At 37.8% G+C, this 26,384-nt stretch overlaps 1 protein-coding gene across 1 annotated transcript in view; it reads right to left on the bottom strand.

Annotated features, from left to right (window-relative positions):
• The window catches only part of GIPC2 (GIPC PDZ domain containing family, member 2), a gene marked incomplete at its 5' end in the record, with an annotated part of 107,051 nt that overhangs the window by 57,300 nt on the left and 23,367 nt on the right, over window positions 1–26,384 (bottom strand). Inside the window, 2 exons of the mRNA XM_011953181.1 lie at window positions 3,240–3,420; window positions 17,025–17,210. Of these exons, the coding sequence (XP_011808571.1) occupies window positions 3,240–3,420; window positions 17,025–17,210 (367 nt within the window). The remainder of the gene's footprint in view (window positions 1–3,239; window positions 3,421–17,024; window positions 17,211–26,384) is intronic.

Here is a 26,384-nt window from a genome sequence, read left to right as displayed (position 1 = left end):
TTGTGAGATACATAAATTAAAAATCTTTCTAGAAATGTAGTCACAACTGGTAATTATGGTCCCCTCCAAATCTGATGGCCAGCACCAAGGAAAATGTGACTTTACTCTTTCTCTGAAAGAAAGTTGGATGCTGTCATCATCTCTAGATAGTCCACTGCCAAACAGCTATGTATGTGGCACCCAACTCATAGCAGACAAATAAAATCCAAGGCCAAATGCCCACAACCATTTACAATACCCTTCTCCCTCCAAATCCATGCCAATACTCCCAGACTGATAGATATCATACATGGCTACAGTCAGATTCAAAATCAAGAGAAAATCAACACTGCTGTCCCTGCAGAACAAGATATAACAGCTAAGGAGAAATAGCAAAATGGGGATCTGCTACTTTTTTCCTACCTGTAAGGAAACTTATCCCTTCCTGTTATGTGGTATTTTGGTAGGTCTATCATATAGCCTGCCTTCCCCATTATCAAGATGGGTACAAGACCTACTTAGTTGCTCCACCTCTCCACCTGAATCCTGAGTGAAGTGATATGAAAATAGAAAATAATTGCCCGGAGTCAATTCAGCCAGTGCCATGAAGGGTTCCTGGTACACACATCCCTGAAACAGGCTTGGTTCCTGACCTTGTCAAGGCTCAATTGACTGTTTCTGGGACCTACACGGTAGTCTCCAATAAATGCCTTTTTCTAAAATTAGATAGTGTTTATTGCATAGCTCTCCATCAAAGAATATTAACACATATAATGGCCCCTGGAAGTGGAGTGTAGTGAGTGGTGGACCTAAAATATGGACATGAAGGCAGGCAGTAAGGATTTCCCCACCCACTACAAAGAAGCGGTGCTTGCAGTCCTAGTTATGCCACTGCAAAGCAGCCAACTATGCTCCTTCCACATGCCTCTCCAGGCTAAGTCTTTAGGGAAGTTGGTAGGAAAATGTCAAAATACTGGTGCATATAGCCATTTCTGACAGCTTTTGTTAAGATCCTATAAGTGACTTAGCTACAGCCAAGGTGGCCTATCTGAATGCAGAGAAAACTCTGCCTCACTAAGACTGGCCCTTTTCCTGGTAGAAATCCAAGAGGACAGAGAGTCAGATAATCATAAAGGACTATGAAATTTGAATTATTGGCCCTGAGTCAATAATAACGCTAGAAAATACAGGAAAAAAGGAAGGAAACATAGCAAAAGATAAGATTAGGACCAAGAGAATTGGGGGAAGCCTGATTCCCCACGTACCCCCTGATGTATATTCCCCTCTCTGGCAAAGAGCTAAGCACTGGGATGAAGCCAAAGGATGAGGAACAAAGTAGCTTTGTCTTTATCCCAGAGGCAAAACAATAAGCAGAAAAATTCGGGGCTGGAGGATAGGCAGAGCAGCCAGGCTTACTTTTAAGAAAGAAACCCCTCATGCTGGGGCCCAGAGTCAAGAATCAATCCACAGCACGGAAAATGCATAAAGACCACCTGCTTGAGTTCAACTTCCACAGAAACCTTGGAAAATAAAAACTTATTCCTCCAAAGCCAATCTCTGGGTGTCCTAACCAACAGCACTACCAGAATTCAGTGTGCTCAAATAATATACCTCTATTAGGAAAATCCTACTAAGAGCGTTTCGCAAATGTGTCCATTGATTTCATGAGGCAACAGAAAGCCGGTTCAACAGTGAAGTATACTGACTCTACACGTGTCTGATATCGAAGGGAAAATCTAATCGTGGAACAATAATAGCTAAATACAATGAGCTTTGTAACATTTAAGACTATCACCAACCTAGCATCCAAGTTAAGGTACACCAACAACTTTATACAAAGACACAGGGACCAAAATATTTAGATGCAGACAATGGGGAAAAAAAAAACAGAGAAAAATTTACTCTGGAAACAGATTATATAGTGGAGATAAATACAGAAAAAAATAGATTTCTTGAGTTGTACTAATAGGACGGCTTTGATTTACAAAGAGTCTAAATCAAATAAGAATACTTATTGCAAACCATCTACACCCTGTCAACTTATTTCACCACGTTATCTGGGGAGTCAGGTTACCAAATGAAGCCATCTTGAAAAGAGTTACTGGATAGAAACCTGAGTGCTGCTTTCCTTCCTCTGTGAGAAGTGAGCTCAGATGCTGCAAGGCACCAGGCAGAATCACAGCATCTACAGAGGTAGTTCCTAGAGTGCTCCCTCCAGGAGGTACTGGTATAAGGCATCTTTTTCTTACACCTTCTGGAAAACTGTCTCCAACAGGTAATATAACCTACACTTGTATTTCTGTTAAATGGTGCAGAATCATGTAGAAGCAGAGAAAAAATTCTAATTCCATATGCCTAGGACCTATCACTTACTTGCTAAGAGAGAGAAAACCTAATTCCCCAGATCCACTGCATTCTTCCATTATTTCCAATAACTGCCCTGAGAAAATGGCATTAGAGACAAACTAACAGGAATATTTATGTTCTGTGAACAAAGGAAAGAACATAGTGTGCATGGGGTCATGATGAGTAAGAGCAAGCCTGAGATGATTCTGCTAAAGATATTTTAACGCTGATGAACGCTAGGCCTTGGTTTGGCTTATTAAAATAGTTCTGGGTGGTAAGAGAGAAGCTGGCACATTTTTCTGTAGATGAGATAGCCCTGGGTGATTGAACAACAGTTGGAATACAGCTGCCATGGCTAAAACCAAGCAAGTACAGATGTCGCCCCAAAGTGGAAATAATTTCATACCATCCCACGCTGCCAAATTCAAACGCCAATGGAGGAAAGATATTGGGGAAGGAGGTCTTTAAAATGAACTAGATAAAATGGACTAGATAACTATTTTAAATACCATTCTGTATATAACTACAATTTTTGCTGCTGAGATCCATGAGCAAGTTATTATGGTTTAAAGAGCTCAGTCAAAAATTTTACTGCTCAGCAAAATGAAAACAATACAATGTGCTGTTCTCAGAGACAGGAACAGCTACATCAAATTCAGTCACTAGACATTAGACTTTGTAATTTCAAATGTTTGGAAAATGTCCTTTTACAAGGCAAGAATTTTCTCTTTTTTCTTCCTTCAATAGTTGTCTTTCTTATAAGTAGTGCTACCATTTTCTATGTTTTTAACTGATATGTTAGATAAGAAGACACTAAAAGCACAAACGACCATACCACAGTACTCATTTCCCTTAGAAAGAAAAATCAGGGAAAGGGAACATTTCACACACCCACCCACTGACCCCTGACTTACCAAATGCCTTCTTAGGTTCTATTAACTTCATGGTAAAGAGTTCCTCTTTTTTTAATTCCTTTAACTTCTTAGCAACATCATAGTGACGCCACCCAACAATATTTTCTCCATTTATGGATTCAATATGATCCCCAACACAGATTGTTTTAATTGAGTCAATAACACCACCATCTTTAATTCTCTGAAAGAAAATTAATGATAACATAATATAAAATGAACTGTGTAATGAATGCACCAATCTCATCTGATTTTGGAAGCTAAGCAGGTTCGGGCCTGGTTAGTACTTGAATGGGAGACAATAACAGGTGCTATAGGTTTAAAAACAAAATAAAACTGTGCAACAGTATTTTTTATGCTTTCAAGACGTTATATACAATGTATTGACATAACAATGCAGTCTGATGCTCAGTTAGAGATGGAAGACTGAGCAACCAAGAACCACTATCTTACCTCCAACCATTCTTTGTCTTCCTTATCATTCGGAATTCAGCTCACTCATAGTTACCACCTCCTCTGGGAAGCTTTTCCTGACATTCCCCAACCCACTCCCCCCAAGAATGGGTAAGGTGCCACTCTCATGCTTCTATAGTACATTTTGCTGTATATGCTGAACTCTAAACTAAGCACTTTACATTTGTTATTTCATTTAATTCTAACAACCTTTATGAGATTCTCATGTCACAGGTCAGGAAGATTAAAGCTTCAGAAGATCAAGTAATTTGCCAGATTCAACATACCACATTGTGATTGTTCATTTACTTCTGTCTACATTACTAAACTAATATCCTTGAGAACAGAGATGGTCTTATTTACTCTGCACGTCTGTGCCTAGCATAATATCCGCAAAGTCCCTTCATAAGTGATTACTGAATCATTTCAATTGAGGCCCATCACATAAAAATAGAGCTTGAGCTTTTTCAATTGGCTGCATTTAGTTACAAATGCAAAGATACAAAGAATAATACCATCTTAGCTAAGATGCTTGATACCTAATAAAAGACAAGTATGGTTATCATTTTGGGAGCCTGTAAGGGTGATTTGATGCTATTGTTTTTCATTTATGTATTTTAGATGAAGAGAATGTAGGACACCAAGGAGAAACTTCAAGTTGGTCTTTCTTTATCTTACTTCTCTATAATACATCCTCAGGGTAGAGTCTCAAAATGGTATCCAGTATTCCCAAGAACTTCTAAAAGAATTTTAGGCACAGGAGCTCCAGAAAACTCTTCCAGAATTGCAGAAAACAGCCCTGCAGAGGATGTACAAGTTCTTCCACGGTGATGAGGAATAGGGCAAAATGAAGGCCATAATCTGTCTCAGAAGTCCCAAATCCTTCATAGGAATGATAGCAATATCAGGAGCAGCTGCTGTTGTATACTAAAGGCTGTGTATTCTCCACCCTTGCTAGTTGGAAGTATAACATCTTCTGAATCAGCAGGGTGATTGATCATTGTGTCCAAGAGCTAGGAGAAAACAGATCTCATCTACCTCCAACATCTCCATCATATTGTCATCAGGAACAAGAGTAACTTAGGAAGGTTAAGCATTTTTAACATTTAAATTTCATTATTATAAATCAAAACTCACAACAGATTTCTTTTTTACCCCAAATTTTAAGAATATTGCTATGTTCATTCATTCTAATAATGACTGTTAACATGCTATATGCAAATGTCACAATAACGCCAACTTTAACAGAGCCCACTGTCATTACAAATAGTTAAGCAAAGAAACCACAAGTTTCATAGTCTACCTGACATTGTTTTATTAGAAACCCATATTAAACTTATATCGCTAACAGAAACAATGGGAACCACTCAGTACAACTAGAGTTTCTGAACTGTCACAGAAAAAGAAACAAGATTGAAGAAGACTAAAGTCTAAAGAAGAAAAAACTATTAAATACTGTTCCACAATTCGTAAATCATCAAAGAATTCAATAATCGATATTTAACTTTGATTTTTCTTCTTAGCTTTTATTCTAATTTATCTCTTGACATATCTTGAATTTATTTTTTTCTTTGGTCAACTACACCATACACATTTCAGAGTCTCACCACACAGTATTTTTAGCTTAAGATTTAGAGTTACAATTTTATTTTAAATAAACATTATATAAAAGTTATAGACTTTGAAGACACATCTGAATCTCACCAGCGAATTAAAGGTCAGAGTAACAGAAATGTAGGGTTGCAGAGGCCCATGATTTGCCTCATCAATCCTAGAGATGCCTCAGCCACCAGAATAGTGCCCAGATATAGAGGGAGAGAAAGGCAGTTACCAGAAGTCAGAGCAGGTAGCAGGGTGAGAGTCCAGGCAGCAAGAGAAAAGTCACAGCACATATCACTATCAGAGGCAGCAGATAAGAATCTGGAATGAAGACACAGGAAAATCAATTTAGGGAACTTGGAGAAGATGAACCAGATGTGGAAGCAAAGGTGAAGACATGGATTATATATTTTATGGGTTACCTGAGCCTTAGCCTCCAAAGTGGGTAGAATAAACAATACGGGAGCAATGGAGACAAGTTTCTGAAACCTAATGTGCTTTGATAATCATACAATAACTTGACAGAGATTAATAATATTGCCAAAGGTACTAATCAGATGCAAAGGAATAAGAGGGAAAAAAAGAGGCCTTAATGCTATACTTTATTTACTGAGTTATTTATACTATTCTCTATAACACTTAGAAACTTTCACCTGTCTTTAGAGCTTGATGCTGCAAAAGGTAGAGAAGATTTATTTATTTATTGGAAGACAGGATTTACGTTATTAAACATAGAGGTTTCCAACCATTTCAGATCATTATTATAGTATCTCCCATTATGTTCATCCCATATATTTAGAGAATTCTGCCTTCTCATCACAGATGTCAGCAGAAGTCTAAGACAGCATACATTCTCCCTAAAATCTTTTTTTCCCTTTTCAATTCATTTAATTTCAACAATCTGTCAAAAATAGCCAATAAACAAATACTGAATTATATTCTGTTGGGTTTTTTAAAGGCTCTAGACTACAAAAACATCTTGTGTATCTCCCACCCTGAGCACCCTGCTGCTTTTCCATATACCACATGCCACTCATAGACACAAAGCCAGGGGATGAAGCTCACATGGTCTACTTGGAGCCAGTAGACAGGAGGGCGTTGAGTTCTGATGAAGCACTTACGGACAAAATGTAGTTCATTGTGGGGCTGAAGTTCTTCAATATGAAGAAGAAGCAACAATGACCAAGACCAGGAACAGAGTGTTGTTATAGAAGATGGAAAATGTTGTAGCTTCAGAATCAGCAACTTCATTCTTCTTTCACAAGATTCTTACATCTTTCTCTTTCCGAGACATCTTTCTATTATCAGCTTCAGAAAGTTTTCAAATCACTGCATCCTCCCTCTGCTGTGCTACTTTGTGCTTGAGAACAAATTTCACATTCTTGTATGCAAAGGCTACCAAATATGTACTTTCTAGGGTCATCACACTATAGAAAACAGCAGACTGAATAAGATCCATATGCCATATTCTCCAGTTTATAACCGGATGGGGATGGCAGACACGACGAAAGCATTCCTGAAAAAGATCGCGAAGGACTTGGCAGAGAGGTTGCCGCTGAAATCCTGCAGGAGCAGGTCCTCCTCAGACGACTGTTTGGAGCTCCCTTTGGGAGCTATAGCGGAAAGGGAGGTGAGAACAGGGAAGGTAGAGTTAGCCGCCAAACCAGGCAAAGGCCCTTGGCTCCGCCCCTGTGACCGCCTTATCCGATCCACTCTCCCTAAAATCTTAAGCACCAGACTCTGAGCTGCATGTCCAGTCGCTATGATCAGCACCTTTGAGATTTGTGTTGCTGATCCTTCCAACACTGTCCTCAAACCTCGCTCATAATAATAAGCTAACAGTCATACAGTTGTAAATAGTTATCTCATTCAGTCCTCACAATAAGCCTAGGAAAAGGATATTTATCATTCCATTTAACGAATGAGGAATTTAAGCCACAATAATTACATGGCTTGCCCAAGATAACACAGCTAATAAACAACAGAATTAGGTCTCAAACAGAGATGACATAATTTTTTAAATTAAAAATGTCTTTAAAAAAGGTATAGAACCCAAGTTCTTCTGATCTAAAGTACAAAGTTTTGGGTTACAAATGTACATAATGATCTATCACCTTTGAACTCTGAATTTTTTTTTGTACAGCCTTATTTTTCCATTTTCCATTTCCTTATTTCTACTAAAGCTGTTTTTCATCAATACCTCATCATGGTCTCCAGATCTCAAACATCTGTTTTCACAAATCATCATGCCTATTCTGGCTTTACAGATCTCTGCTCGGATCCTAGCTTCCATCCTATAATCCTCTGCCCCTTGACTTCCTACATTTCCAGTCTTGCTGATTCTTAGTTTGGGCAAATGAAAAAGTAAAATGTTAGAAAGATGTAAGTATCATATTTCTCAAAATGATCACTCTAAAATGTGGTGTACTAAAGCAAAAGTATGGCAAATCATAAAGGTCTGTAAGAGATATTCTGAGAATGACAGTTTTGTGGTTAGTCAAACTATTTCAATTTAAAACAAAGTCAGGTGGGTTTTTAAAAATCAATTTAGCTCATTTCTTAATTTCATGTTATAAATCCTTATTTTTATTTTAAATTTGAAAATACAAGTCTCAGCCGGGCGCAGTGGCTCATGCTTGTAATCCCAGCACTTTGGGAGGCCGAGGCAGGCAGATCACCTGAAGTCAGGAGTTCAAGACCAGCCTGGCCAACATGGTGAAACCCTGTCTCTACTAAAAATGCAAAAATTACCCAGGTGTGGTGGCACATTCCTATAAACCCAGCTACTCGGGAGGCTGAGGCAGGAGAATCGCTTGAACCAAGGAGGCAGAGGTTGCAGTGAGCCAAGATCACACCACTGCACTCCAGCCTGGGTGACAGAGAGAGACTCTGTCTCAATAAATAAGTAAGTAAGTAAATTAATTAACTAATTAAAGTACAAATCTCTTCTCTTAAACCAGGTGTCATCAAACTATGGCTCACAGCAGAACTCCAGGGTGGTGTGTACCCTCCACCATGGGCCACCACCTGTTTTTATATGGCCCATGATTTGTGAATGGTTTTTACCTTTTTGAATGGTTCAGAAAAAAATCAAAAGAAGATTTCTGATGTGAAAACTATAAGAAATTTAAATTACAGTGTCTATGAGTAAGGTCTCAGTGGGAAACATGCATGCTCATTCATCTAAGTATTATCTGTAACTGTTTTTGTGCTGTACGGGCTTAGTTGAGTAGTTGCAGCAAAGACCATATGACCCACAAAGCACAAAATATTTACCATCTGCACTTTACAGAAAACATTTTCCAGCTACTGTCTTAACTATACACAGGTTTTGTTATGTGTATGCTCTTAATTTTCTGATTAAGTTATTTATATACTTTTTGTTCTCGGAAATGTTGAGACTTAGATACTAAAATAATGAACATTTAAGTATGTTGTTTTTTCACCTAAAAAGTTTCATCTGGGCCATGTATGGTGGCTCATCCCTGTAATCCCAGCATTTTGGGAGGCCTAGAGAAAGGGATTACTTGAGCTCTGCTCAACTGAGCAACATGGCAAAACCTTGTCTCTACAAAAAACAAACAAACAAACAAAAAACCAGTTTCATCTGTGTGAACCACACAAAACTATAAAATGCATTTCTCTGCCATTGATCTTTCCTAATTATGTAATGGTTTATTGTTAGAATGATTATTAAAATATTAGCTACTAATTGTGAATACTGCAGACATTTTAAGCATGTCATTATATTTATACCCCAAATAATACTATAACGTAGGTGCTAATGTTCCCACTTGAGAGAAGGCTCAGAAAAGTTTAATGCCTTGGCCAATGTTACACGGCTGGTAAATAAGTCATCTGGCTAAGACTGAAAGCAGGCCTATCTGATTCTAAAGTCCATGCCCCTATGTACCACACTGCAACGCCTCTCTCACCATGGAATGCCCACCCTCATTTGAATACCTACCACACTGTCCTACTCTGACTTTAACCTACTCTTATTTCCAGCCAAGTTAAAAACATATCAAGTGCTCACTTCAGCAGCACATACATTAAAATTATAATCACACAGCATGGTCTCTGCACATGGTGATATGCAAACTCATGAAACATTCCATTTTGCTTATCTTGGCAAAAAGAAACACAGGAAGGATAAAACAGAAATTAATAAAATGGGTTATCTCTAAGGAGTGTGGAAAAGTAATGGGATAGAAGAGTTAGGAGGAGTGACACATCTCTGAATGAATTTTTAAATATAGTTTGACTTTTTTTTTTAAGAGACAGTGTCTTGTTCTCCACCCAGGCTGGAGAGTGGTGGCACGATCATTGCTCACTGCAACCCTGATTTCCCCAGGCTCAAGCAATTCTCCCACCTCAGCCTCATGAGTAGCTAGGACTATAGGCGTATGCCACTATACCCAGCTAATTTTTTCCATTTGCTGTAGAGACAGCGTCTCACTATGTTGGGGTCAAGGGACTTTCTATTTGTTGTAGAGACAGGGTCTCACTATGACTGGGGTCAAGTAGACCTCAGTGTCTGTTGTTTCCTCCTTTGTATTCATAAGTTCTCATCATTTAGCTCCCACTTATAAGTGAGAACATGCAGTATTTGGTTTTCTCTTCCTTCCTGCATTAGTTTGCTGAAGATAATAGTCTCCAGCTCCATTCACGTTCCCACAAAAGACATGATCTCATTCTTTTTTATGCTGCATAGTATTCTATGGTGTATATGTAGCATGTTTTCTTTATCCAATCTGCTGTTGATTGGCATTTAGGTTGATTTCATGTCATTGCTATTGTGAACAGTGCTGCAATAAACATACACATGTATGTGTCTTTATGGCAGAATGCTTTCTAATCCTCTGGGTATACACCCAGTAATGAGATTGCTGAGTCAAACAGTAGTTCTGCTTTTAACTCTCTGAGGAATTGCCATACTGTTTTCCACAATGGCTGAACTAATTTACACTGACACCAACAGTGTATGGTGGTTCCCTTTTCTCCGCAACCTCACCAACATCTTATTTTTTTACTTTCTAATAACAGCCATTCTGACTGGTGTGAGCTGGTATCTCATTGTGGTTTTGATTTGCGATTCTCTAATGATCAGTGAGGTTTTTCTTTTTTTTTTAACATGATTGTTGGCCACATGTGTGTCTGCTTTTGAAAAGTGTCTGTTCATGTCCTTTGTCCACTTTTTAATGGAGTTGTCTTTTTTTTCTGGTAACTTTCCTTATAGATGCTGGATATTAGACCTTTATCAGATACACAGTTTGCAAATACTTTCTCCTATTCTGTAGGTTGTCTGTTTACTCTGTTGATAGTTTCTCTTGCTGTGCAGAAGCTCCTAAATTTAATTAGATCCCATTTGTCAATATTTGCTTCTATTCTGATTGCTTTGGTGTCTTTGTCACGAAATCTTTGCCTGTTCCGATGTTCAGAATGATATTGCCTGTGTTGTCTTCCAGAGTTTTTATAGTTTTGAATTTTACATTTAAGTCTTTAATTCTTCTTAATTATTATATATGGTGTAAAGGAGGGGTCCAGCTTCAGTCTTCTGCATATGGCTAGTCAGCATCATTTATTGGCTGCATACGGCTATTCCAGCATCATTTATTAAATAGGGAGTCTTCCCCATTGCTTGTTTTTGTCAGCTTTGTTAAAGATCAGGTGGTTGTAGCTGTGCAGCCTTATTTCTGGCCTCTCCATGCTGTTCCATTGGTCTATGTGCCTGTTTTTGTACCAATACCATGCTGTTTAGTTACTGTAGCCCTGTAGTACAGTTTGAAGTCAGGTAATATGATGCCTCCAGCTTTGTTCTTTTCACTTAGGATTATCTTGGCTATTCAGGCTTTTTTGTTGTCGTTATTCCATATGAATTTTTAAATAATGTTTTATAGTTCTATGAAGAATGTCATCAGTAATTTGATAGGAATAGCATTGAATCTGTAAATTGATTTAGGTAGTATGGCCATTTTAATGACATTGACTCTTCCCATCCACAAGCATGAGATATTTTTCCATGTGTTTGTCTCTTCCCTGATTTCTCTGAGCACTGTACCATCTAATACAAAACATACTTACACACAGACCAGTGTTACTATAAAGGGCATTATATAATGGTAAAAGGGTTTAATTTGACAAGACAACCTAACTATCCTAAATATATATGCACCCAACACAGGAGCACCCAGATTCATAAAGCAAGTTCTTAAAGACCTATAAAGAGACATAGACTCCCACAGAACAGTAGTGGGAGACTTCAACACTCTACTGACAGTAGTAGACAGATCATTGAGGTAGAAAATTAAGAAAGATATTCAGGACCTGAACTCAACATTGGACCAAATGGACCCAAAGGACCTCTACAGAACTCTCCATCCAAAAACAACAGACTATACATTCTTGTCATCACCACATGCCATATACTCTAAAATTGACCACATATTATAACTGGACATAAAACACTCCTCAGCAAATGCAAAAGAACTGAAATCATACCAAACATACTCTTGGACCACAGTGTAATAAAAATACAAGTCAAGAAAATTGCTAAAACCCATGCAATTACATGGAAATTAAACAACATGCTCCTGAATGACTTTTGGGTAAATAGTGAAATTAAGTCAGAAATCAAGAAGTTATTTGAAACTAATGAGAACAAAGATACAACATACCAGAATCTCTGGGACACTGATAAGGTGGTTTTAAGAGGGAAACTTATAGCACTATAATACCCACATTAAAAAAGTTAGAAAGATCTCAAATTAACTACCTAACATCACAACTAAGAGACCTAGAGAACCAAAAACAAATCAACTCCAAAGTTAGCAGAAGACAAGAAATAACAAAAACCAAAGCTGAACTGAACAAGACAAAAAAAAAAAAAAAAAACCCATTCAAAAGGTCAATGGATCCAGGAGTTGGTTTTACAGAAAAAAAAGATAGGCCACTAGCTAGACTAAGAAAGAAGAAAAGAGAGAAGATCTAAATAAACACAATTAGAAATGATGAAGAAAACATAACCACTGAACCCACAGAAACAAAAATAACCATCAGAAACTACTATAAACACCTCTATGCACACAAACTAGAAAACTAGAAGAGATGAATAAATTCCTGGACACATATACTCTCCCAAGACTGAACCAGGAAGAAACTGATTTCCTGAACAGACCAATAATGAAATTGAATCAGTAATAAATAACCTACCAACCAAAAAAAAGCCTAGAACCTGATGGATTCACAACTGAATTCTACCAAATATACAAAGAAAAGCTGGTGCCCTTCCTACAGAAACTATTGAGGAAGAGGGACTCCTCCCCAACTCATTCTATGAAGCCACCATCATCCTGATATGAAAACATGGCAGAGACACAACAAAAAAAGAAAACTTCAGGCCAATATCCTTGCTGAACATTGATGCAAACATCCTCAACAAAATATCTGCAAATCAAATCCAGCAGCACATCAAAAAGCTAATCCAGCATGATCAAGTAGGCTTCAAGCCCAGGATGCAGGATTGGTTCAACGTAATCATATCAATAAATATGCTTCATCACATAAACAGAACTAAAGACAAAAACAACATTACTATCTCAATAGATGCAGAAATGGCTTTTGATAAAATTCAACACCCTTTCATGTTAAAAACTCTCATCAAACTAGGTATCAAAGTAACATACATCAAAATAATAAGACCAATCTATGACAAACCCACAGCCAACATTATACTGAATGGAAAAAAGCCAGAAGCATTCCTCTTGAAAACCAGCACAAGACAAGGATGTTCTGTCTCACCACTCCTACCTAACATAGTATTGGAAGTCCTAGCTAGAGCAATCAGGCAGAAGAAAGCAATAAAGGCCATCCAAATAGGGAAAGAGGAAGTCAAACTATCTCTGTTTGCAGATGACATGATTTTATATCTGGAAAACCCAATAGTCTTGACCCAAAAGCTCCTTCAGCTGATAAACAACTTCAGCAAAGTTTCAAGATACAAAATCAAGATACAAAAATCCCTACTAGCATTCCTATACACCAACAGCCAAGCCAAACACCAAATCAGAAAGACAATCTCATTCACAATTGTCACCAAAAAAAAAAAAAATACCTAGGAATACAGCCAACCAGGAAGGTGAAAGATCTTTACAATGAGTAAATATTTTAATGACTTTGAAAATAAACATTTTGATGGAGAAGCTAAGAAATAACCCTGTGGGGCAGGATGACAATTAGAGGCATCATTACAAGTTCATTTTTTTTTTTTTCAGACAGAGTCTCCCTCTGTCGCCCAGGCTGGAGTGCAGTGACACGATCTCGGCTCACTGCAACCACCACCTCCCAGGCTCAAATGACTCTCCTGTCTTGGCCTCCCAAGTAGCTAGAATTACAGGTGTGCACCACATCCAGCTAATTTTTGCATTTTTAGTAGAGATGGAGTTTCACCATGATGGCCAGGTTGGTCTTGAACTCCTGGCCTCAAGTTATCCACCTACCTCAGCCTCCCAAAGTGGTGAGATTACAGGTGTGAGCCACCATGCCTGGCCCAATTCATAACTTCTAATAAACACGTTCTCTAATTCTACCACTGAAAGGATCTAGAAATAATGCGTTCCAGTAGCAATGTATGAGCATGGCTAACACTAGAACTTGACTTCAATGTATGAGCACGGCTAACACCAGAACTTGACTATCAATCTCTAGTAAAAATCAGAGCTTCTAAGAGAAATAGTTGATTCTAGGCCTGGGGAAAAGGAGATACAAGAACATCTTGTTGTGTTCTAGAAAGTAAGAACCTACTCAAAATGATAGGAGCCATGTCAAAAGGACATGGGGGCCCACTTACAGGGGTTCATGCAGGCCAAGTCTCAGGAAATTTGAGCATCAATATAATGGATCGTAATAGACTATAACCCATTGAGTAAAATATAAAGTCATGTACCCATGTTGACAATAAATAAGTGCAGCTTTTTCCCTATCATAAAATGCTTTCAGAGAAACATATAAGGAGTGATGGAATTATAAAAATCATCATTTTTTCCACCATTACAGGAAAAATTAATTTAGGCAAGACTCATCAACAGATACTAAATGTGTGCCATGCAAGTAAGGAAACAGGATATTTTCATGATATCAAAGCATCTCTCCACAATTACTTATCATAAAGGAAAATAATTTTGTAGTGAAAAAGACTGGTGGACACTACCTCAGACAAGTGACAAAAATTAACGTCACAAACAATGAGACAAACCAGTATCACATACCTTCTGATGTGCTGCACTGAGAAGGACACAGCATCACTTATGTAATTTTCCTGCCAAAAATGCACAATCTATTTATCAACATGAGGAAACATCAGAAAAACCCAAATTCAAGGACATCCTATAAAAGGCTGAGGAACTATTCTAGATTAAGGAAGACTAAAAAGACATAAATGAAATACATGATCCTAAATTGGACCTGTATGAGGGGAAAATAATGAACACAATTAGGACAACTGATAAGCCTACAATGTGAACTATAGATTAGTTTAAAAGTATTATATCAATAGCAGACCGTATGAATTTCATAATTGTACTGTAGTTATATATAAGAGAATATCCTTGTTCTTAGTAATTACACTCTGAAGTACTAAGGGGTAAAGAGTACATATGTGTGTGTGTATAAGACAGAACAAAAAACTCAAACATGGCAAATGGTAAAAATTGGAGATTTGGATAAATGATGTATGGGAGTTCTTTGTATTATTATTACAATCTTTATATAAGTTTGAAATTATCCTCTTCCAATTTTTAAAAAATTTCATCAACCATGTGTACAGTGTAATATGCATCTCTCTTCTAAGTTGAACAATATGTTGGCAGTTTAGATTATGCCTTGCTTTTTCCTTTGCTAACATGTCCTATGTCTCCACAGGGTAGTGACTAGTACTCTGAGGCGAGCACATGTTTGACAAAGCATTTTTTAAAAAATAGAAAGACAAGCTCTGAATGTCAGAGGCTAAGATTTTAAAAATCCACACATGTTTGTGAAACTTCCAAGCCCTTCTCTGCTGCCTGTGCCTCATGTCCTGAGCTTCCCTTGGATAATCCCATATGACTTTCCCAGTCACAAATTTTCCATTTGGTCACTCACACAACCTTCAGCACAGTCATATCTTTTGCAGAGCTAAAAATAGCCATTCTATCAAGTGGGAAGCGAAAGTCCCATTTACAGTCAGTTAAGAAGATAACTTCCCTAAGATTATTTAATGGTGATAATGCATCAGCAAATCAAGATTTGGACAAAATAAAGGCATAAAATATTCCCTGTTGCATGAAGTCTATCATTAATTATTAGTTGAGTGAGTAGAAGTGCCAGCTCTGAAATCAGACCTCATAGATCCAAATCCTGAATTTGTCCAGTTGTTTAACTTTGGGCAAGCTACTTAACCTTCCTGATCCTGTTTCCACATCTATAAAATAGGGTTGGAAATAGTACCTATCCATGCATCTCATAGGCATCTTTTTGAGCAAAAGAAGCCAAAAATAGTGGAGTATATGTGTTATATGAAGTTCATGGCAATAGATGCCATATGAATAATGGCTACTTTGCAGAGAAAGATTATTGACTGGGAAGGGGCAAAAATGAGCCTTCTGGGTGGCAGAAATGCAATTTTTCCTGATTTGGGTGATGGTTAAACAGGGGTGAGTACGTAAACATTCATTAAGCCGTACATTAAAAATGTCTTATATTGCAACAAAAAAAATACAAAAACATAACACCAACCAAATAGAATTGTGAGAATTAAGTGAGAAATTGTATGCAAAGTGCTTAGTACATGCATTCAATATAAGTCTGTTATTATTATAACTATTACAATAATAGAATTGTTATTTTTAAGAGATGAGTCTACTTTTCTCCTCAGCTCTTATTTTCACACCATTTCAAACTTTTCTCTTGCCTTTGAAGCTCTATGTTGCTCTCTTTGTATCTGAATAAAGAAATTACAGTTGGCCCTCGGTATCCATAGGGGATTGATTCCAGGACCCATCATCAATACCAAAATTCCACTGATGTTCAAGTCCCTGGTATAAAATGGTGTAGTATTTGCATATAGCCTATCCACATCCTTCTATATACTTTATATCATCTCTAGATTATAATACCTAACACGATGGCAATGCTATGTAAACAGTTGTACCATATGGTTTAGGAAATAATGACAAGAAAAAAGGCCGTACATGTTCAGTACAGATGCCATGTTTTCCAACTATCTTCAATCTGTTGTTGGTTGAATCCACTAATACAGAATCTACAGATACAGAGATCCAACTTTACATACTTCCTAAAATTTTGAACAGCACTTTTAAAGAAGTAAATAAGGCACTCAAAAGTATGAACAGCTGGAAATAACCCTAATTCAATGGAAATAAGCCTGAAATTCATCAGATGTTAAAACCTACAGACATGGAAAAGCTTACATGGATAATAAGTAGGCACCAGGGTTAGACTTTCCTTTCAGTTAGTTCCAAATTCTAGGGGAAGTTTAAACTAAAGGGAAAAAATTAAGAAAACAGTAAACACAAACTGATGTCTGAACATTTTTCAAATGAAAGTGAAACATAGTACTAATTCATGCATCCTTGCTGAGCTGGCTCTCACTCTGAAGATCATTTCTAACTTCCTGTGGCCTGGTAGATTTTCTTAAATGTTATCCTCAATTAGGTTACACTGTGATTTTTTAAAACTTACCTTTATAAAAGCATAGCCAACACCATTATCTGTAATGGTGACACCAAGTGAATCCTCAGATTTATACACATTCACTTCTTTTTTGATTCCTTTCACATGGGCAAATATGAAATCTTCTAGTCCTAGTTGTCCTCCTAAGAGTCTTTCCATGTCAATTCTAGGTGTGTTTAAAGTGCAATATAAGATCTACAAAGAAAAATAAAATGTCAGGTCCATTTCCACTTGGAATACATCTGACTGTTAATTTATTTATAAATATTTGTTGACTGGAATACTCCTCAATTTACAATGTAAAGAGTTACATCATAAAATGTGCTTTTATGTTGGCTAGAGAGATTCTGGGACACAGTTTCAGACAGTAGCATTAGGTAACATGCATTGAGGGTTTCCTGTAGGCCAGGCTTCACGCTAGACAATTTATATCCCATTATCTCACTTAATCTTTACATTAACTTTATAAAGTACATTGGTATCACCATATTACAAATGAGGAAACTGAAGCCTGGTAAAAATATGTAATTTGCCTAAGGTCACACAGCCAGTATTTGTCAGAGCCAAGGATTTGAGTTCAGGTCTCACCAATTTCAAAGTGGTTTATGCCAAGGGACCTGACATTTTACAATGCTGAAATCAAAGGTTATAGTCCCAAAGGTCTGCATCATGCATACACTACAATGAAAATATAGGCAAGCCTATATTTGAAAGTTGGTAAATACATTTTTTAAATATAGACAATTTTATTTATCTTCCATTATAGTGACTTTTAAAAAGCAATTTAATTAGTGAATGAGGTATTAAAATCAGTATGTTTCAGAACTAAAATCGACTTTAAAGACTATTAACCCAAACCCTTAATTTAAAAAAAGGGGGATGGGGGTCATGGAATTGAGGTCTGGAGATTTTAAAACAACTTGTACCAATTCGTGTGACAGTAAAAAGAGAGCAAAAAAGAAACCAAATGGTAAAAAGTTGTGTGGGGATTTCAAAGGGGCTTTTTTATGTACAGCAAGTCTTTCTTTGACCTCATTTTCCTTCAAAAATATGACTCATTTGACTGAAATGTGCAGTGCTACTCAAGTTTGTCAGCCATAATCTGGGTAACTTGTGGGGCCCAAATTATAGAAGAGAAGCAGGGTTGAAAAGATACCATCGGTTAAGAAGCTAAGTTCAACAAACATGCATTGAGTAGCTTCTATTTAACAAGCCAGAAAAGGGCATTTTAATATGGCTGTTTCATGCCAAAATGACTAAATGAAATTTATCAGGTAATGTCCACCATAGACATTGCAAGCCTCTTCCTCCATCCTGGGTCCTGACCTCAGGCCTCACTCTCAACCCTCTCCCAGTATCCTGAGTTTCATATGAGTCCCAATTTCTACTAGAACCTTGACTGAGCCTTAACACATCCATAATCTGCATCCCGCTCAGAAATAGGGTGCACTTACTACTTACTGAGTGGCTTTTTAGGCCATGTCAAAATGTGTCTGAATCAGAAGAGCTTCATAAAATAAAGCTCTCCCTGCTATACAATCAAAGGTTAAGAGTGTTCAGCCAAGCTCAGAGCAAATCCCAGAGATGTGTTAAAGGAGCTAGTGATGAGGACAAAAAAAAGGGCCACTGGCTACAAAATAGTGAATGCCTACAGGGAACAACTATGGCCCCCACCTTGTCCTCTTTTCATCCCAGTCTTTGTTGAGCCTTCAATTTAACCCTTTATGTTCCCAGCAAGGGCAAAATACATTCAGCTTTGTGAATAATAAGTTTTTGCACATATTCTCTAGTGTAAAAATGATATTGTTTTCGGGGGAAAAAAAGTCAGTTAAGTCAAGAATGGTGCGTATTTCTGATCCTGACTATAAAATCAATGGCATATTAGTTTGCTGACAAAAATCACTGTGAATGGGTAGAGGGGAAAGGGAGTATGTGTAGAAAACAGCTTTTCTGACTCTCCTTCACAAAATGATGGGAAGTTAAGTAGAAGAAACAACGTTTTTCTCCTTCTCCGTTTTTTTTTTTTCCAGTGAGTCTCTCCATGGTATTCATAGTGGGTCCCAAACACCACCAATACAAAAGCAATTTACCCATTAGCTAGGAAAAAAAAAAAACATTAAAATACAATGATGGTATAACAGGATAGAGAAAAACAAAAAGGAAAAAAAGAAAATCTCACACAAACTGAACTTCTAATGACCAAGCCTCTTCCTTTGTTTCCTTTCTTTCAACTTTTTACATGCTTCACTACAGAGCAAACATTAGATTTCCTGCAGGTAAAAGAACCCTTTTCCATCATGCTTCCTCCTGTGCAGAATAACATTCCATTCTAGACAGCCAAAAGTTGGCAAGCAGGGCATTAGTTTCTTTTTTCTGGAAGGAATGGAGCCAGCTATATCTTTCAGTGAATGGAGCTCCATGAGAAGCTGTTTTGAAAACCTGTAGGAACGTGATAGCCACTGCAAGGTGGAATAAGAGCAGCAGGTAACTAAAGCTCCACGACTTCAGATCAGTTCTTCACAGGAGAATAAGCAGCTATCACAGTATCAATGCACAACTATCAGCAAATATACCTCTAAGTATGTGATAAAGGTCTAGAAATTCAAGCATCCTCAAAGATTTTATATTTTGAACTGCAAAATAAGAAAGTGATACACTAATTTCTAAATAATGCAAAGTTCCTGTTCATCCACTCATCAAAAGGCAATGAACATTTAAATCAAAAGGAACCTCAAGAATCTACTGTGAGCTTTCATACCCTCATTCATACCCACCTGATAGAGAAGAAAACAATAAAATTAACAGTGAAGTGGCCATATTATCAATGCTCCTCTAAGAAATATTTGCTTCCAGAATCTAAGGATGCTACACAACAGGCAGTGAAAGGCAGCATTTAACTTTTTTTATATACATATAACACTCTCTGATGGACAAACTAAAATAAATCAAAAAAGATTTGGAAAGTAAACTCGTTACAAGGTATCACGCAACATAAGGAAAATGACTGATTCAGTAGATATAATCTTAATGATGTTTTTCACTGTAAAATGAAATCCTTAACACCGTCTGGGGTAATCTGCATTTGTCACTTTACTGCCATCATTGCCTATTTCCATAACTGATGGGGTATCCATGACTATTTCATTTTCTGGAGCATCACTGCCCAATAGAAATACAATGTAAGTTAAATAATTTTAAATTTTCTAATAGTCACAGCGACAAAAGTAAGAAGTAGCTGAATTAATTTAATTTACAATTATATAACCCAGTATATCCAAAATATTGTCATTTCAACATATAATCAATATAAAAATTATTAAGATGGTTTACATTTTGTTAATTAAGTTTTTAAGATCCAGCATGTATTTACCCTTACATCTTGTCTCGATTTGGAAGAACCAGCTGCATTTAAAGTCCTCAGTATCCAAATCCGGCTAGTGGTTACAATATTGGGCAGTTAAGTTTTAGAAAGTCATGTCTTTAGGCTGGGCACAGTGACTCATGCCTGTAATCCCAGGCTTTGGGATTACTTTGGGAGACTAAGGCAGGCAGATCACCTGAGGTCAGGAGTTCGAGACCAGCCTGGCCAACATGGTGAAAACCCATCTCTAAAAATTAAAAAAAAAAAAAAAAATCAGCCAGGCACGGTGGCAGGCACCTGTAATCCCAGCTACTCAGGAGGCTGAAGCAGGAGAATCGTGTGAACCCAGGAGGCAGAGGTTGCAGTGAGCTGAGATTGCACCACTGCACCTCAGCCTGGGTGACCGAGCAAGACTCTACTTAAAAAAAAAAAAAACTTTTAGTAGGTAGGCATTTTGTCTTATTAGTCTTACTTGTCTTATTGCAGGGGTCCCCAACACCTAGGCTGCAGACTGGTACCAGCCCTTGGCCTGTTAGGAACCAGGCTACACAGCAGGAGGTGAGTGGTGGGCAGGCAAGCATTACTGACTGAGTTCAGCCTTCTGTCAGATCAGCAGCGGCATTAGACTCTCATAGGAGCATGAACCCTAGTGTGAGCTGCACATGCAAGGGATCTAGATTGCCTGCTCCTTATGATAATCTAACACCTGATGATCTGAGGTGGAACAGTTTCATCCCGAGACCATCCCACTTGCCCCAATACATGGAAAAATTGTCTTCCATAAAACCAGTCCCTGGTGCCATAAAGGTTGGGGACTGCATGCTTATCACTCTGCCTTATCTATATGGAAGACAGACTAATTGAAGGAGAAAGCTATTGCCCTTTAGGGCCAGAAGATGGAGGGCCTTGAATTGTCATTATTGTGCTAGACATCAACATCTTCAGTACCTATTCCCTTTTCCCCTAATTTTCCTTGGAAAACTTCTCTTCCCCATTTTAAGCCATATGGTAGCTTGAGTGGGAGTGACCACATCCTCAGGTTTAAATTGCTTAATGACTACCAATTTAGGCCAAGAAAATCCAAGAATGAACTTATTGGGGGTTTGGGGAAAGAATCCTCTTCTCTTTTCCATAGAAGCTACCAAACGATGGTTCTCTCTCCCTCACTTTTTCTAAATTATGTGAAGTCTAAAATGACTGCAGTTATCACTGCAAACATTAGAAGAGTGGTCCTGGCAACAACGCTGACATGAGGAAAGCAGAGTCTCCGGCTTCAGTCTTACTTCAAGACAGTCAGGGGTGGACACTGGAAATTGTCCACTCTTTGCCCCTCCTAACACAATTCCCAGATGTGTACAGATTGCAAGCATGTTGGAGGAAAATGACTCACATCCCCTGTTCCAGGCATAAAAGTGAACTAGCCTAAGTGGTGGTTTAGGTGTAAGCATGTGGCCCAATGCCAGCCTATAAGACATAGGAGGAAGATGTCCAGGAAGCTCTGGAAAAGATTTTTTCACGCCTAACACAGAAAGAGACAGTCCCTTTCTTCCTCTGTATGTTGCCTTATCTGTGTGTGGTCTAGGAATTTCTACCACCATCTTTGCCAGCTGAGAAAGATACCAAGAATGGCAAAGCAAAAAAATGAAATAAACCTAAGTCCTTGGTGACATCGGTGAGTTGCTCAGTTAACCAATTTGGAGCCCACTCTACCTCTATTATTTATTTTGAGACAGGGTCTCACTCTATCACCAAGACTGAAACACAGTAGTGTGATCATGGCTTACTGCAGCCTGAACCCCCCAGGCTCAAGTGATCCTCCTGCCTAAGCCTCCATAGTAGCTGGGACCACAGGCACACACTACCACACACAGCTAATTTTTTTATTTTTCGTAGAGACACGGTCTCACCATGTTACCCAAGCTGGTCTCAAACTCGTGAGCCTAAGCGATCCTCCTGCTTGGCCTCCCAAAGTGCTGGATTACAGGCACAAGCCACCATACACAGCTCTCTTTTATGTAAAATAATAAGTCATCTTGTTTTAGCCAGTTTGAGTAAGTAGTTTTCTGTTACTTGCAGCTGAAAACACACTGCCTGATACACAGTCCTATCCCAGAATGTTTAGTTACATGAGTCAATAAATTTCACCAAGTCATCCTGGGTTGGATTTTCTGTTACTTTCAACTAAAAGGTTCCTAATTAATAGAATCATTATGCCTTGTATCTTTATAATTCTTCATAATTTAAAAGTTCTTTCTGCCTACCATCTCATTTTATCCTTTAAAAAATATCTAAAGTACATGGTGAATTGTGTTTCTTTTAATACACTGAGGTATTATGGCATCCTAATTTCATATTCTATCACCCCTAACAAAAATTTCAGACAATCCCTCCTCCTTACTTCCAATATCAGTAAAATAAATAAATTGATAGACTAGAACAGTCTCATATTTGTAATGTGTTAAATAGAAAGAAGAGAAAAAGAAATGTAAGAGATGAAAATAATGGATCAAGAGTTAAGAGCTCTGGATCTAGTTCCAATTATCTCAGGGGGTTTAGTTGAGTCATTTGGCCTCCTTGATCCTCATGTAAATTGTGGCATTATTAAAGTTGGGTCTACATCAAATGGTCATTTCAAAAATGACCATTTTTGTAATGTATAGTGTATACTTTTTAAACTAAAAAGCTCTCAGGAGGCTGAAGTGGAAGGATCGTTTAAGGTCAGGAGTTCAAAACCAGCCTGGTCGCCTCAGCGAGACTATATCTCTTAAAATAAAATAAAATAAAAAATTATCTGACACATGCCTGTAGTCGCAACTACTTAGGACTCAGGCAGGAATATTGCTTGAGCCCAAGAGTTCAAGAGTGCAGTGAGCTATGTGCTATGTGCTATTACACTCTAGCCTGGGTGACAAAGCAAGATCTTACTTCTAAAAAATAAGTAAATCAATAAAAAGGCTCAATTTAAAGGTTTTTATTATTATTCCTGCAATACAGGGCTTTTTGAACAATGATATTTATATTTATGCTTGAAAGCTTCTTAAAGTGCATGAACTTTCCTGAAGTATCAGATTTTGCTCCTTTTTAATATCATAACCAGGATAGACTGCATTTCTCCTCATAAAAAAGTTATCCTTCAACTTTTGCTGTTGTTGAAGGATAACTTGCAGACAATTTTCTTGCTGTGCATTTATATTAAATTGCTACTTTCTTCAGTATTTTCAAATTCTTACCACATGGTTATGATTATTCATCATTGAAATTCAATATGGCTAGGAAGATAAAAGTATGAACTATCGCACAGAGCCATTAATATCAATTAATATTGCTTTTTCTCTGGTGGCACCATTATATACTCCACAATGTGCTTTGTGAATAGCATTAAATAAATCATTTGTCATTAGCGTTTCAAAAGATATTCTGGTCCACAAAACAGGTTAACAAGTCTCTCCCAAAACACATCAAATTCATGTTTAAAACTCCAGGAAGTCCACTTCCAAGTTTCTTTTGTTGAATGCCTTCCTTAAACAGGAACTGAGCTGGCCAAAGATTCTACATATTCCCAAGATCTCTGAACAAATTATGGGCTTATGCAGCTAGAGTTACATTATTTGTATATGTGATTTTAAACATAAGCAGTATTATTATTTTTATATGACTACCCTCCTACATCTCAATCTACCCCCAAAATTTTGCTTACTTTTTTATACTATATCTCAAATAAACATTATAGAAATATCAGCCAATGTCATTATAGAAAATAAAGAGAAAGTCCGGGTGTGATGGCTCACACCTGAAATCCCAGCACTTTGGGAGGCCAAGACAGGTGGATCATTTGAGGTCAGGAGTTCGAGAACAGCCTGGCCAACATGGTGAAACCCCATCTCTACTTAGCCAAGTGTGGTGGCGTGCACCTGTAGTCCCAGCTACACAGGAGGCTGAAGCAGGAGAACTGCCTGAACCCAGGAGGTGAAGGTTGTAGTGAGCTGAGATCGGGCCACTGCACTCCAGCCTGGGCAACAGAGTGATATTCTGTCTCAAAAAAAAAAAAGGGGGGCCGGGCACAGTGGCTCACACCTGTAATCCTAACATTTTGGGAGGCCAAGGCAGGTGGATCACAAGGTCAGGAGATCAAAACCATCCTGGCTAACATAGTGAAACCCCATCTCTACAAAAAATACAAAAAAAAAAATAGCCAGGTGTAGTGGTGGTGGGCACCTATAGTCCCAGCTACTTGGGAGGCTGAAGCAGGAGAATGGTGTGAACCTGGGAGGCAGAGCTTGCAGTGAGCCAAAATCGCATCACTGCATTCCAGCCTGGGCGACAGAGCGAGACTCCATCTCAAAAAAAAAAAAAAAGAGAGAGAAAAGAAACCATACTTTCCTCAGGAGTTAGTACCACATATTTATACATAAGAAAACCACCTGGATTCTGGTTCCTTTGTTAGTGACTAAGGTTTTATCTGGGTTGTTCTTATTATCTAAGTCTCAGAGACTTTTCCTCAAAGAGAAAAAAAAAAATGATTATTTGACCTCCATCTAAATTACTGTCCTTAAAGTTATAGGAATTAAAAACAATCTGAAACTAAGAATAAAATAATTATGGGGGAGGAAAAAAATAGTCATGTACCCTAAGTGCTTGAAAAGAAAGGATCAGCTCTGCCTAAGCCACAGGAACAGAATCACATTGCTCAAAACTCTTCCAAAAAGCTCTGAGTGTCTTATGCTACATAATCGTCCCCAAAATATTTGGTAAATGTGTCATATCAAGGAACTTCTAGAACTCAAACTAGTCTTCAATTATATGCATAGACTGGGCAACTGCTTGTCTCCCTTATCTGTACAGTTTGGATACTGGCTCCCACTTCCAGTGAACTGCTGTATCATGAAAGCAAATGAGCTAGGGAGAGGAAGGTCAGCAAGGATTTTTTTCAAAATCAACATTAAGGTCCAAGAAACAATGATTACTTAACATACCAGCTACTTTCATGTTACCTCATTTAATTATCAACAATAATTTTATGTGAGATGTATCATAACACCATTTTTTTACAGATTAGAAAACAAAGGTTTAGAGGCGAGAATGGCTTGTGTAGGGTCACATATATATAGTAATTGATGCAACTGAGACTCCAACCCTGGTTGTCCAACTCCAAGGTGTTTTCCCAGCAATGCCTCTCTGACACCTATTATCTGTGTGGGGACATCTAAGTTACTGGTCACTTCCTAATGCGTTAGCTGAACTAAATCCTTGTGAGTCAGGTCATGAAGACAAGTATCAATATGCCCTGTGCAGAGAAGAAAACCAGCTCAGACATGTTAAGTGATTTGTGTAGAGTCACATAGCTAGTGAACGACAAAGTCAGAACTAGAATTCAGGCTTTTTCTAACCCATGATACTGTAGCTGTGATGTAAATATAAACTCAGCTTTGAATTTAAAAGTTTTAGAAGACAGGTATGACAGCATACACCTGTAGTCCCAGCTTTTCGGGAGGCCAAGGTAGGAGGATCACTTGCGCTCAGGAGTTCAAGACAGCCTGGGCAACTCAGTGGGACCTCTTCTTGTCTTAAAAAAAAAAAAAAAAAGGAAGAAGAAGAAGAAGAAGAAAGAAAAGAAGAAAGAAGAAGAAAAAGAAGAACGAGAAGGAAGGAGGAGGAGGAGAAAGGAGAGGAAAAGGAAGAAGAGGAGGAGAAGCAAAAAAAAATCCTTCTAGAAGAGACTACACAGTGTTATACTCTATGTGGAGCCAAATACATTGTGTTCATTTAATAAATCCCTCACTTTCTAAAAGGAGCAAGACAGTTTGCATAAAATAACTATTTATAATTAGATTTTAAAAGCCAAACATATTATACAGTAAACATAGCAATAATATATTAATTTAAATTATTATAAATGATTTTAAAATTTATTCCCACTAGTTTTATTTATTTATTTATTTATTTTTTGAGACTGAGTCTCGCACTATCGCCCAGACTGGAGTGCCCTGGCCGGATCTCAGCTCACTGCA

This window comes from Colobus angolensis, unplaced genomic scaffold (genome assembly GCF_000951035.1).
Source record: "Colobus angolensis palliatus isolate OR3802 unplaced genomic scaffold, Cang.pa_1.0 Scaffold359, whole genome shotgun sequence".
NCBI lineage: Eukaryota > Metazoa > Chordata > Mammalia > Primates > Cercopithecidae > Colobus > Colobus angolensis.
Note: the sequence above shows the minus strand (reverse complement) of the source record. Positions and strands in the feature narration are given on the sequence as shown.